Genomic DNA, 14349 nt, shown 5'->3' with positions numbered 1-14349 from the left:
GCACGGAAGTGCTTCCGTGCGGCATGCGTGGTTTTCACGCACCCATTGACTTCAATGGGTGCGTGAGTGCGCGAAAAACGCACGATTATAGAACATGTTGTGAGTTTTTTTCTGCGCACACGCGCTGAGCGCAATTCACGCATCGTCTAAACTGCCCCATTGACTAATATAGGTGCGTACGACATGCGTGCAAAGCACGCGCGTATAATACGTTCGTGTAAATGAGGCCTAAAGGAAACATGCGAAAGGGGGATTTCTGGGACTTTAAATATATATATATATATATATATTTTTTTTTTTTCACTAATACGTTTTTTTTTGTTTTTTTTTAAACAGTTCATTAGTCCCCCTAGGGGACTGGAACGAGCGATCCTAGATCACTAGATCGCTGGTGCAATACTAATGTATTGCAGTATGTCACTTTTACAGGCTCCTGTAACAGCACGATCGCTGTTCCTGTCCGATAGTCTCGGGTGTCAGCTGCAATACACGGCTGACACCTGCAGAATATGGAGTGGGTGCAGCGCATTAGCCCGCTCCATATATAACCCCCCACACCACGACATGCTATTAAGTCGTGGTGCACGAAGGCGTTAATGCGCAGCGGATGGTGCAAAGTGAACATTTTCCACTGATATGCCATTTTTATGCACAATATGTTGTGCCCAGTTTGTGCCACAGAAGACAAATACCTCATACAATGTAGAACGGGTTCTCCCGAATATAAAATGTCATATGTGGACATAAGCTGGTGTTTGGGCACGCTGTGGGGCTCAGAAGGGAGGGAGCGCCATTTGGCTTTTGGAGTGTAGATTTTGCTTGGTAATAGTTGTTTGGGGTTTTGCTGGTGTCAAAAATATTTTATCATCATTATATGTGTGAACCCAAAAGTGCTTAATATGTACTGCTATGGACAGTTGTCACTTCTGCTCACAGATCTGCTGAAACAGCCTACAAGGGGGATGGCTATTATATTCCAAGTCGTTTTGTTTATGGCTTTGCTTTCAGCTGTTACAAAGGCAACGTGAGAAAACGTGATGACATTGTATTTTTTATGGCTAAAGATATATACTAAAGAGGAGATGGGGAGTCTGTATGATACCAAATGTATAATGTTTATGTGCAAGTTGAGGGTACCACCTACTCATTTTCCTATAAAGATGGATCCGCTACCTAGGGCAGAGAATGTTTGAACACTGACGCTGCGTGTCATGGTCTCTCTCTCTCTCTCCGGCCGGCCTCTCAGATCCACCAGTGAGAGAGCATTCACTAATTTGGAACTCAGACAAATGTAGATAATGTCCAAAGTTAACTGATAAAGTAAATTCTGCAGCGACACTGGTATTTCAGTCTATGAGGTGGGGGTATACGTAAGCTGGGCAAAGTACATCAGGGTATAATAAGAGGGTATAATCATGCGGTAAATAAATAATTCATAGATATGTGGCCTGTGTCACACTGATAAATGGCGCCCGATCTTATCTGCTTTTGGACACTGCACAATTTCTGTCGCTATATTCTGAGAGCCAGAACTTTATTTTTTTTCCACCAGGGCTGTGTGATGGCTTATTTGTTGTGGAACAATCTGTAGTTTTCATTGGTACAATTTTAGGGTACATGTGATTTTTTTGATTAATTATTAGATTTTTTTTGGCAAGCAGTGTGACAAAAAAAACAAATTGACAATTTTTATTTTTTTTAGTGTTCACTGTGCGCTATAAATGACATTTTACTTTATTCTGCAGGGCAATACGATTATGGCGGTACCATATGTATATCGTTTTTTAATGTTTTGTGACGTTTGCACAATAAAATCACTTCGATAAAATTATTTATTTTTTGTGTCACCATATTCTGAGAGCCATAACTTATTTTTCAGTCAAATAAGCTGTGTAGGGGCTTGTTTTTTTGCGGGACGGGTTGTAGTTTTTATTGGTACTATTTTGAGGTACATGCAAATTTTTTATCACTTTTTATTCAATATTTTGGGAGGGGTGATGACAAAAAAAAAAAATAGCGATGCTGGCATTGTTGTTAATTATTTTTTTTTTTGCGGTGTTCACCGTGCGGGAAAAATAATATTATAGTTTTATAGTTTGGGTCGTTACGAACGCGGTGATACCAAATATGTGTACTACTTTTTTTTTTTTAACATTTTCATTTTTTTCCTATAATACTTTTCTGTTTTTGTAACTTATAACTTGTTTTTACATTTTTATAAAACATTTTTTTTTTTTTTTTACTTGAAGACCTGCAGCACTGATTGCTGCTATAATACATTACACTACCTAGGTAGTGTAACGTATTATAAACGGTCAGTGTGACGCTGAGAGTCACACTGACAGGAAGCCTAAGAGGACCGGCCTCTGGCTGGTACTCATAAGATGCCGTGCATGGCAGACTCGGAGGCTGTTGTATGGCCTCCGGTTTTGCCAAGCAACCGACTCCAGCACCCGTAATCGGTCCCCGGAAAAATTTGTTATAGCAACAAACTTTCCCATTTGTTATAGTAACAAACTTTCCAGTTCGTTGCTACAACAAACTTTCCCTGCCATCACACGATCGGGACCTGAACCAATCAGGTCGCGATAATGTCTCCAGGACCAGAGGCAGGGGTTGACAGCACGATCTGGTTGTCAGCGCTACTCTGAGACACCCAGATCGCGCTTTTAACACCCACCGTGAATTCACGTTGGTGCTGCACAGAGCCCAGCAAGTGCAGACATGAATTTACTGTGGGCGATCGGGAAGCGGTTAATAGGAGGCTGTCATTTGCCTCCATTTCTAAGTCTCTTGCAGGCATTTCGTTCTCTCAAATTAAACAGTCGTCCAGCTATTTCTTCGCTCTTCCCAGTTAAGCAGCTTTTGAAAGGCTATCATATGTCATCTCCGGTTGTTGAAAGAAGGCGGCCTATTTCCTTAGAATTGTTGTTAAAATTATACAATGTGTTACCTTTAGTTTGTTTTAACTGGTTGCCGACACAGGACGAGTATGCTCGTCCTGAGCGGCGAGCACTTCGCGCATTAGGACGAGCATACTCGTCCTGTGTGACAGCAGTCTCTGCGTGTGCGATCGAGAGCGGGGCAACGGCTGTAATACACAGCCACGGCCCCGCTCTGACAGCGGAGAGACGAGAAACATCTTCACTCCGCTGTTAACCCTTTGAACGCCGCGATGACAGCTGATCGCGGCGTTCAAAGAGGGGGGACTGCACTTTGATTGCATCACAGAAAATAACTGACGCGATCAAAGCCCACAACTCGTATGGCCAGACAGCCCAGGGTCCAGTGAAGGACCCCAGGGCTGTCTGAACATATTTCCTGTTAGGGCATACTGAGGTATGCCCTAACAACTGCCTGTGTACGATCAGTAACAGGCTAATGTACTGGCATATAGATCTATGCCAGTACATTGCAGTTACAAAATCAAAATGTTAAATCCCTTTATGGGATTAAAAAAAAAAAAAAGTTAAATGAATGTAAAAAAAATAAATAATGGTAAATAAATAAATAAAAAGTAAATAAAATACACAGAACACATTTTTTATAATAAACTTTTTAAAATATAAGTCCCAAAACATGAAATAATATAGACATATTTGGTATCGCCACGACCGTAACAACCTGTACAACAAATGTATAACATTTATGATGATCGGTGTATGGTGTAAAAAAAAAAAATAAAAAATTAAAACTGCTGCGCAACTGCTTTTTTTTTCTGCATTTTAATCTAATTAAAAATTTATAGAAATTAAACGATAATGTATTTGTAGCAAAAAAAATGGTACGTACATAAAGTACAACTCGTCCCGCAAAAAACAAAGTCTCATACAACTACGTCGTACAAAAAATAAAAGCGTTATGAGCATCGGGATGCAAAGAGGGAAATGTAAAAAAAATTGCTCTGTCCTCAAGGTCAAAATTGGCCGTGTCCTTAAAGAGGCTCTGTCACCAGATTTTGCAACCCCTATCTGCTATTGCAGCAGATCGGCGCTGCAATGTAGATTACAGTAACGTTTTTATTTTTAAAAAAACGGAGCATTTTTGGCCAAGTTATGACCATTTTTGTATTTATGCAAATGAGGCTTGCTAAAGTACAACTGGGCGTGTTGAAAAGTAAAAGTACAACTGGGCGTGTATTATGTGCGTACATCGGGGCGTTTTTACTTCTTTTACTAGCTGGGCGTTCTGACGAGAAGTATCATCCACTTCTCTTCAGAACGCCCAGCTTCTGGCAGATCACGCTGTGACGTCACTCACAGGTCCTGCATCGTGTCAGACGAGCGAGGACACATCGGCACCAGAGGCTACATTTGATTCTGCAGCAGCATCAGCGTTTGCAGGTAAGTCGATGTAGCTACTGAAAACATGATTACAGTACGGGACAGTTGTCCTGCAGCGAGGCAGGAACTCCTAGCATCGTACATAAGTATGATGCTAGGAGCCCGGCTCCCTGCACTGTGTTCGGTCCGGTACTTGTGGCTGAAATACGTCCGTCAATTACAAACGTAATTAGTGTGTGTGCGCACATACCCTTACTTTTCCATCAATATTGCCCAACGAGGGCTTGTTTTTTGCAGAACGAGCTGTAGATTTTCACCATTTTGTACCATAAAATGTAGTGGGAAACGGGAAAAATATATATACTGTGAAGGAAATAAGTATTTGATCCCTTGCTGATTTTGTAAGTTTGCCCACTGTCAAATACATGAACAGTCTAGAATTTTTAGGCTAGGTTAATTTTACCAGTGAGAGATAGATTATATTTAAAAAAAACAGAAAATCACATTGTCAAAATTATATTTATTTGAATTGTGCACAGAGAAATAAGTATTTGATCCCCTACCAACCATTAAGAGTTCAGCCTCCTCCAGACCAGTTACACGCTCCAAATCAACTTGGTGCCTGCATTAAAGACAGCTGTCTTACATGGTCACCTGTATAAAAGACTCCTGTCCACAGACTCAATTAATCAGTCTGACTCTAACCTCTACAACATGGGCAAGACCAAAGAGCTTTCTAAGGATGTCAGGGACAAGATCATAGACCTGCACAAGGCTGGAAGTTTGAAAATGAACATCTGGATGATTCTGAGAGTGATTGGGAGAAGGTGCTGTGGTCAGATGAGACTAAAATTGAGCTCTTTGGCATTAACTCAACTCGCCGTGTTTGGAGGAAGAGAAATGCTGCCTATGACCCAAAGAACACCGTCCCCACTGTCAAGCATGGAGGTGGAAACATTATGTTTTGGGGGTGTTTCTCTGCTAAGGGCACAGGACTACTTCACCGCATCAATGGGAGAATGGATGGAGCCATGTACCGGCAAATCCTGAGTGACAACCTCCTTCCCTCCACCAGGACATTAAAAATGGCTCGTGGCTGGGTCTTCCAGCACGACAATGACCCGAAACATACAGCCAAGGCAACAAGGAGTGGCTCAATAAGAAGCACATTAAGGTCATGGAGTGGCCTAGCCAGTCTCCAGACCTTAATCCCATAGAAAACTTATGGAGGGAGCTGAAGATCCGAGTTGCCAAGCGACAGCCTCGAAATGTTAATGATTTACAGATGATCTGCAAAGAGGAGTGGGCCAAAATTCTATCTAACATGTGTGCAAACCTCATCATCAACTACAAAAATGTCTGACTGCTGTGCTTGCCAACAAGGGTTTTGCCACCAAGTATTAAGTCTTGTATGCCAAAGGGATCAAATACTTATTTCTCTGTGCACAATGCAAATAAATATATATAATTTTGACAATGTTATTTTCAGTTTTTTTTTTTTAATATAATCTCTCACTGGTAAAATTAGCCTAGCCTAAAAATTCTAGACTGTTCATGTCTTTGACAGTGGGCAAACTTACAAAACCAGCAAGGGATCAAATACTTATTTCCTTCACTGTATATGTGGAGTGGAATAGGAAAAAAAACAGCGATACCTCAACATTTTGGGTGGTTTTGTTTTTACGGAGTTCACCGTACGGTAAAAACGGCATGTTAACTTTATTCTGCGGGTCAATACGATTACAGTGATACCAAATTTATATTGTTTTCTTTATGTTTTACTACTTTTACAAGGAAAAAAACTGATTGTTAAAAATAAAATTTGAGTTGTCGCCACATTCTGAGAGCCATAACTTTATTTTTCTGTCGATTTAGCCATGTGAGGGCTTATTTTTTGCAGGGCGAGCTGTAGTTTATATGGGTACTATTTTTGGGTACGTGAGACTTTTTGATCACTTTTTGCGGGAGATGAAAGGAACAAAACAGCAATTCTGATGTTAATTTTTTATCGCGTTCACCGTGCGGACTAAATAATTACATATTGTAATAGTTCAGACTTTTACGGACGCGTCGATGCCAGTTATGTTAGCTTTTTGTTTTTTTTTACATTGTGCTTGAGGGAAAATGTTTTTTTTATTGACCGCCAATACGCCTAACGGGCTTTATTCTGATGCATATGCCTTTTTACGGCACTGCATCAGGATAAAGTGAACAGAGCAGGGAGCGTCAAATCTCCCTGCTCTCAGCTGCCTCTGGCAGCTGAGGGCGTCCCTGCTCTGCCGTGTGAGATCGATATTAGTATCGATCTCACCCGTTTAACCCCTCCGATGCGGTGCTCAATAGCGAGCACAGCATCTGAGTGGTTTTGGAGAGAGGGAGGGAGCTCCCTCTCTCTCCCACCGACACCCGGCGATATGATCGCCGAGTGTCTGTGTCTCTAATGGCAGCCGGGGGCCTAATAAAGGCCCCCAGGTCTGCCTGGAGTGAATGCCTGCTAGGTCATACAGGAGGCATGACCTAGCAGATGCCTGTCCGTGTTAAACGGACAGGCAGTAATACACTGCAATACAAAAGTATTGCAGTGTATTACAATAGCGATCGGAGAATCGCATATTATAGTCCCCTAATGGGACTAGTAAAAAAGTAAAAAAAAAGTTTAATAAAGTTAATTAAAAAAAAAAGTGGAAAAAAAAAAAAAAATGAAAAACCCAGCTTTTCCCCTTACAAAGTGCTTTACTATAAAAAAAACAAAATAAAGTAAAAAAGTTACACATATTTGGTATCGCCGCGTCCGTAACGACCCCGACTATAAATCTATTACATTATTTAACCCGCACGGTGAACGCCGTAAAAAAATGTAATAAAAAACTATGGAAAAATTGCTGTTTTCTGTGAATCCTGACTTAAAAAAATGTGATAAAAAGTGATCAAAAAGTCGCATCTACTCCAAAATGGTACCAATAAAAACTACAAGTCATCCCGCAAAAAACAAGCCCCCATACAACTGCATCGGCGGAACAATAAAAACGTTACGGCTCTTCAAATATGGAGACACAAAAACAAATAATTTTGAAAAAAAAGCGTTTTTACTGTGTAAAAGTAGTAAAACATACAAAAACTATACAAATTTGGTATCGTTGCAATCGTAACAACCCGCTGAATAAAGTTAGTGTTATTTATATCACACGGTAAACGGCGTAGATTTAAGACCCGAAAAAGAGTGGCGAAATTTCAGGTTTTTTCTATTCCCCCCCAAAAAAAAAAGTTAATAAAAGTTAATTAATAAATAATATGTCCCCCAAAATGGTGCTATTAAAAAATACAACTTGTCCCGCAAAAAACAAGACCTTATACAGCTATGTCGACGCAAAAATAAAAAGGTTATAGCTCTTGGAATGCGACAATGGAAAAACGTAAAAAATGGCTTGGTCATTAAGGTTTAAAATAGGCTGGTCATTAAGGGGTTAAACCAGCGATTATTAGCTCGCTTGCACGATATACTGCAATCCTAATGTATTGCAGTATATCATGATTCTGACGGTCTCCTATGAAGCCCTGAGTACAAAGATGGCAGACCTGGGGGACTTAGTCAAGCCCCCAGGCTGTCATGCCAACCAACGGCACACCCCGATCTTGCCGCGGGAGACCGTTGGGACGTTACAGTCATGTTTTTAGTCATTTAAATGCCGCGATCGGTATTGAAAGCGGCATTTAACGAGTTAAACAAGCGGGAACGCGCTCAGCCCGTGAGCCCGCTCCATATTCCCCCCAACCGGCATGCGCCATATATATACAGCGGATGTTGGGAAGGGGTTAAAAGAATTGGTAGGTGGGAGTCTAAGATTTAAAGTCTATATTAGGCCAGATTTGTTAGCAGTTTAATTATATATTCACAGGTAAGCGTTTGGTTGTTTGGATCCTTGGCCACTCTTATATTTTGGGCACATTAGAGAGTTGCGAGAAGGTCTTCTACAGAAAACTTGTTCATGGATCCTCTAGTTTTTTTGACATGGCGTAAGGGGTTTGCAATGGAAAAATGTTTTTTCTTTAGTAAAATCACTTCGCTCTTATTGGCCGGATCCAAATTTAATCATCATCCATGCTGGAGGTAATGACTTAGGTAAAGCAAAAACTTTGGACCTACTTTGGGAAATGAGAAGGGATATAGCCTTGATAAAACGTTTTTTTAACCTCACACTACTATTTCCTTTTCAGAGATTATTCCAAGACTGCTATGGTCCTCTGGAAATCATAAGTTCTTGAATCGAATCCGTAAAAGTATCAAAAGAGCTATGTCTAAATACATTTCAGTCCTCGGTGGTCTTTCTTATAGACACCGTGACCCTGAAGACCTCACAGAAGGTCTATTCATGAATGATTTAATACATCTTTCTGATGTGGGTATCGAGATTTTCAATTTGGGTTTGCAGAATTTAATTGAAGAATGGCTGCAGTGTTTTGGGGGGGGGGGGGCATGTCTTTATAATGTCATGGCTTGTGGGGTTTGTCACCCAGCTAATGCTGGGCGGACTTTGTTTTTATTGGTCTAAATATTTATATTTTATTATTTATGGTTATTCTCTTTTAATTATTTTATCTTAGGTTACCCTTAATAAACACCATGGCCATTTTTATCCAAAGAAACTTTTGTCTGTTTTATTTCAGTTGATAAGTTTTAGTGGGGTTTGTGCTACCATGTCAGGGGCACAGTCGCACTGACCCCATAAGGTTTTAATAAAAATTGTATGTTGGTTGGTAGGTTTTTCTTTCCCCCTTTTTTCCATTATTATTTTTATATTAGAATGGTACTTACCATCTTGGCGTCCCCCGGGTAAGCTGTGCTGGTGGCACGAGCCGGTTCCAGATGTTTCTGTCTCCGGGCAGTTTTTATGTTGGTCCCAGGTCAGCTATGCAGTGCATGAGCAAGTTCTGGTAGTTTCTATCGCTAGGAAGTCTTCTGTACAAGGTCAGTTGATTGGTCACTCAAAATCCCAAAGGCGGGAAAATGGCGTGGTCAAGCAACCAGTTTTGAACATTTGGACCGTTGCCCACCCTCCCTAATGTCTTGAATTCCTTTCCGTCACGATGTTTGTTAGATGGGTTTGTCACCCAGCTGGCCGGACTTGGTTCTTATTGGTCTAAATATTTATATTTTATTATTTATGGTTATTCTCTATTATTTAATCTTATTTTACCCTTAATAAACACCGTGGCCATTTTTATCCAAAGAAACTTGTCTTTTATTTCAATTGATAAGTTTTAGGCGGGATTCACACGACAGGGTTTCCCAGCCGGGTGCCGGCCGTTCATAAATCGGCCGGCACCCGGCTGCATTAGGAATAATAGACCCCTAATGGGGCTATTCACAAGACCGATTTTTTGACAGCCGGGAAAACCGGCCGTCAAAAAATGGGACATGCCCTATTTTCAGCCGGGTGCCTGGCTCCCATAGAAGTCTATGGGGCCGGGTAATACCCGGCCATCACCGGAATGTGTCCCCAGTGATGGCCGGGTCTACCGTCGCTCGCGAACTCTTTCTCCTCCTCCTCACAGCGCAGAGTGCATGTGAGGAGGAGGAGGAGGATCTTTTATTGCTCCCTGTAGGAGTCGGAATCCCCAATCCCCGGCTGGGGATTGGGGATTCCGCTACAGGAAAAGTGAGTGACTACACTGTCCAAATATGGACACAGCGAAGTCACTCACTTCTGCAGCAGAATCCCCGACTCTATGGCCGGGGATGCCGCTACAGGAGAAGTAAGTGACTACACTGTCCATATATGGACACAGCGACGTCACTCACTTCTGAAGCGGAATTCCCGACCTGTGGCAGGGAATTCCTCTCCAGGAGAAGTCAGTGACTACACTGCCATATATGGACATTGAAGTCAGTGACTTCTCCTGGAGGGGGGGGGGCTGGGTGGCATCCCCCACAGGGGGCTGGGTGGCATCCCCCACAGGGGGCTGTGTGTGGCAACAAATTTAAATGAAATTCATCCGATTTTAAAACGGACAGGGAAAAAAACGGATGCAAATCGGGTCCAAATCGGCTGGTAAAAACGGCAACACTCGGACCCTGTCGTGTGAATGAGGCCTTAGTGGGGTTTGTGCTACCATGGAGCAGAACAACAGAAAGACCCCACGCAGATGTGAACATAGCCTAACAAGTCATGAAGAAGCTGTATGGGAAGTTTTGCACAAAATCAGTTCTATACATGTGAATGGGGTTATTGCTGCAGCATGTGAATGGATTTCTGCAAACCATTTATATGAAAAGAACAATCACAAAAATGTTTGCAACAAGTACACCACATGTGAATATATCGTAAAGGTGCTTATTCTAGTTACCACCCATATTTCCCGAAATTAGAAAATTTAAGAAAAATTGAATACAGTTTCTTGTTTTTTTTAAATGTTCATATTTCAAAGGGGAAATGGCAGTTTAATGCTTCACATGAGAATAAATGCTAAGGTAAGGAGACTGGGGGAGGGCAGCACCAAGAACTGCGCTCAGATCACATACTAAACACCGTGGATAGACCAAGGGGCAGCCCTGTACTCACCGGGACAGCAGTGACAGCTTCTGCTCCAGCATCAGCTCCAGTTTTTGGGCTTGCTTGGACAGCCAGTGGTCAGCGCCATGTAGCTGGTAGTATCCCTCTAACATAGTCCTGAAGTCTGACACAAAGTCCTCAATTGCGCGATACTGGCCCGAGGAAAACTTCTCCTCAATTCTCAGGAACGACATGGTTGGCGCAGCACATTTGTCACCAGGTGTTAGTGGCATCTTTGCTATCCCATCCCCACCTGTGGTACAAGGCTCAAGGATAACCGCGGATACATCTTCACCAGGAGACCCCTCAGACTCCCCTTCACCTGCAGCTGTCACCTGCTCTACTGACTCTGAAGACGCCCCTCCATCATCCTTTAACGGTGACACAGTGACACCACTCGACACCTCCGCCATATCGGAGTTCTTGACACGTCCGGCTGCGCCCCGCACCCATTCATACCTCCCGTCTTCAACGCGGGAGCCGGTACAGCGCAGCTAAGCACCACCAGTTACTGTGGATTGCGGTGTACCGGAAGCACTGAGGTAACCAGTAACACTTCCCTGCTGCCTCTACCCCGCCCACCACAAAATCGGAGCTTGCTGGGAATATGTGTGCCTACAACCAATCACAGGCTCTGGTACAGCTTGCACCTAAACCTTGATGAGAGGAGAGTGCTGATTAGCTGCAAATACAGCCGTGGGGTGACGGCGTGCAACTATTTGCATTGGTAGGACAATTTGGAGATTCAATGTGTAATGTCAATAATAGCATTGTAAACTACGTGTTACTGAGAGAACTAGCAATTATTATGTACAGGGTTGACTCCAGGTTTATGTGGGCCCTTGGGCAACAGTCTCATTGGGCCCTTTTGCAGCGTGTTACACGCGGCAGTAAAACTGTGTAGTGTAGATATTGCCGAAGATTTCACCTGATTTATGCGGGAAAAATATGTATGATTTGTTAAATCTCATCCACTTGACTGTAAAAGTATTAGGGCTTGTCCACACACAACGGAATTGCTGCAGACAATTTCTGCAGCAATTCCGTTGAAAGTCAAAGACTTTCCGCTGTGGCAAAAACGCACCATATCCTGCTGTTTTTACATCAGTAAATGGTGCGGAAATTGCTGCGTTTTTCTCAATGTTAGCAGATGGAGACATCTCCTATGAAAAACACAGCAATTCTGCACACTTTCCGTAGCAGAAATTGACATGCTGCAGTCTGAAAAATATGCACCGCAGGTAAATTTCGGCTCGGAAATTTTACGCAGCATGTGGATGAGATTTGTTAAATGTCATCCACTATGCTGCTACCGTATTCTGCTGCGTTTTTTCCCAGCCTGAAAAAAACGCGGCAATTCCGTTACGCGTGGACGAGCCCTAATTCTGCTCAGTACATAAATTCATTACCAGAACAAAGCTCATCCATAAATTCAGTACCAGAATCAAGCTCAGTACATAAATACAGCACAAGAACCAAGCTCATACATATATATATAGCACCAGAACAAAGCTCAGTACATATATACAGCACCAGAACAAAGTTCAGTACATATACAGAACCAAGCTCAGTACATATATACAGCACCAGAACAAATCTCATTCCATATGTACAGCACCACAGCCAGACTCAATACATATATACAGCACCAGAACAAAGCTCAGTACATAAATACAGCTCTAGAGCAAAGCTCATTACATATATACAACACCAGAACAAAGCTCAGTACCTATATACAGCACCAAGCTCAGTTCATAAATACAACACCAGAACAAAGCTCAGTACATATATACAGCACCAGAACGAAGCTTAATACATATAAAGAACCAAGCATCAGTACATATATACAGCACCAGAACAAATCTCAGTCCATATGTACAGCACCACAGCCAAGCGCAACACATATATACAGCACCAGAACCAAGCTTAGTACATAAATACAGCTCCAGAACAAAGCTCATTACATATATACAACACCAGAACAAAGCTCAGTAAATAAATACAGCACCAGAACAAAGCTCAGTCCATATATACAGCACCAGAACAATGCACAGTACATAACTACAGCAGCAAGCTCACTACATAACTACAGTCCTAGAACCAAGTACAGTACATAAATAGAGCACCAGAACCAAGCTCGGTACATATATAAAGCAACATAACCAAGCTCAGTACATAAAATGCACCAGAACAATAATGCACCAGACTTTCTATTGAGTCCGTACACCGTTATATCGGCTTTCCGAGAAAAGTCCATCAGAAACTAAGCGGCTCAGTGCGCATCCGAGTTCTTCTGCCACTTCGTTTTAGCAATCGGTGGGGTCTCAGGGCTCAGACCCCCACCGATGAAAACTTCTGACATGTCACTATAACATGTCAGAAGTTTTCTGAAAGTTTAGTTACCCTTTAACAAATCTTATCCACATGCTGCTGAATATTTTCAGCACGTAAATCAGTTGAAATCTTCGTAAATATCTACAATACACACAGTTTTACTGCCGCGTGTAACACACTGCAGAAGGGCCCACTAAGACTCTGTCGCCCAAGGGCCCACATGAACCCGGAGTCAACCCTGTACATAATAATTGCTAGTTCTCTCAGTAACACGTAGTTTACAATGCTGTCATTGACATTACACATTGCATCTCCAAATTCTTTTTATGTACTGAGCTTGATTCTGGTGCTGAATTTATGCTATGAGCTTGGTTCTGGCGCTGTATATATGCACTGAGCTTGGTTGTTCTGTATTTATCTACTGAGCTTTGTTCTGGTGCTGTATTTATGTACTGAGCTTAGTTCTGCTGTATGTATGTACTGAGCTTTATTCTGGTGCTGTATATATATATATATATATATATGTATATATATGTATATATATATATATATATATACTACCGTTCAAAAGTCTAGGGTCACTTAGAAATTTCATTATTTTTGAAAGAGAAGCACAATTTTTTTCAATGAAGATAACATTCAATGAATCAGAAATACACTCTATACATTGTTAATGTGCTAAATGACTATTCTAGCTGCAAATGTCTGGTTTTTAACCTCTTCGCGCGCTGCTCCGCAATAGTACGTCCTGCAGAGGGGTTAGTTCCCGCATCCAGACGTACTATTGTGGAGTAGTTCCCGGCGCACACTGTCCTAACGGACAGTGTCCAGGAACCGGGAAGTCAGCTGTCCCCGACAGCTGACACTCCAGCCTTGCCGGTCAGCGGACCATCGCCGCTGATTTCGGCAATTAACCCCATAAATGCGGCGACGGATTGCTGTCGCCGCATTTAAGTGGTTTGAAGCACATCGGCAGCCCCCACGAAGTGATCGTGGGGGCTACCGATGCTTGTCACGGCAATCGGAGGTCAGACAATGACCTCCGGGTTGCCATGTACGGAAGACTCGGAGGAGCAGCCTCCGGCCGGTCCTCCGAAGCTTCATGTCTGTCACGAAGCGGGTTAGTGGACCCACTAGGCCATACCGCCGTAGCGGGAAGGCAGCTGAACAAACCGCAGGAA

The 14349-nt window shown here is 42.4% G+C and overlaps 1 protein-coding gene across 2 annotated transcripts in view; it reads right to left on the bottom strand.

The window, feature by feature from the left end:
- The window catches only part of BRD10 (bromodomain containing 10), an 88822-nt gene extending 77414 nt beyond the window's left edge, over positions 1–11408 (bottom strand). For both annotated transcript variants that reach the window (XM_075827329.1, XM_075827337.1), the window contains exon 1: positions 10844–11408. In XM_075827329.1, the coding sequence (XP_075683444.1) occupies positions 10844–11247 (404 nt within the window). In that variant the 5' untranslated portion in view covers positions 11248–11408. The remainder of the gene's footprint in view (positions 1–10843) is intronic.
- Positions 11409–14349: the final 2941 nt, after the last annotated feature.

This window comes from Rhinoderma darwinii, chromosome 1 (assembly GCF_050947455.1).
Source record: "Rhinoderma darwinii isolate aRhiDar2 chromosome 1, aRhiDar2.hap1, whole genome shotgun sequence".
Classification (NCBI taxonomy): Eukaryota; Metazoa; Chordata; class Amphibia; order Anura; family Rhinodermatidae; genus Rhinoderma; species Rhinoderma darwinii.
Note: the sequence above shows the minus strand (reverse complement) of the source record. Positions and strands in the feature narration are given on the sequence as shown.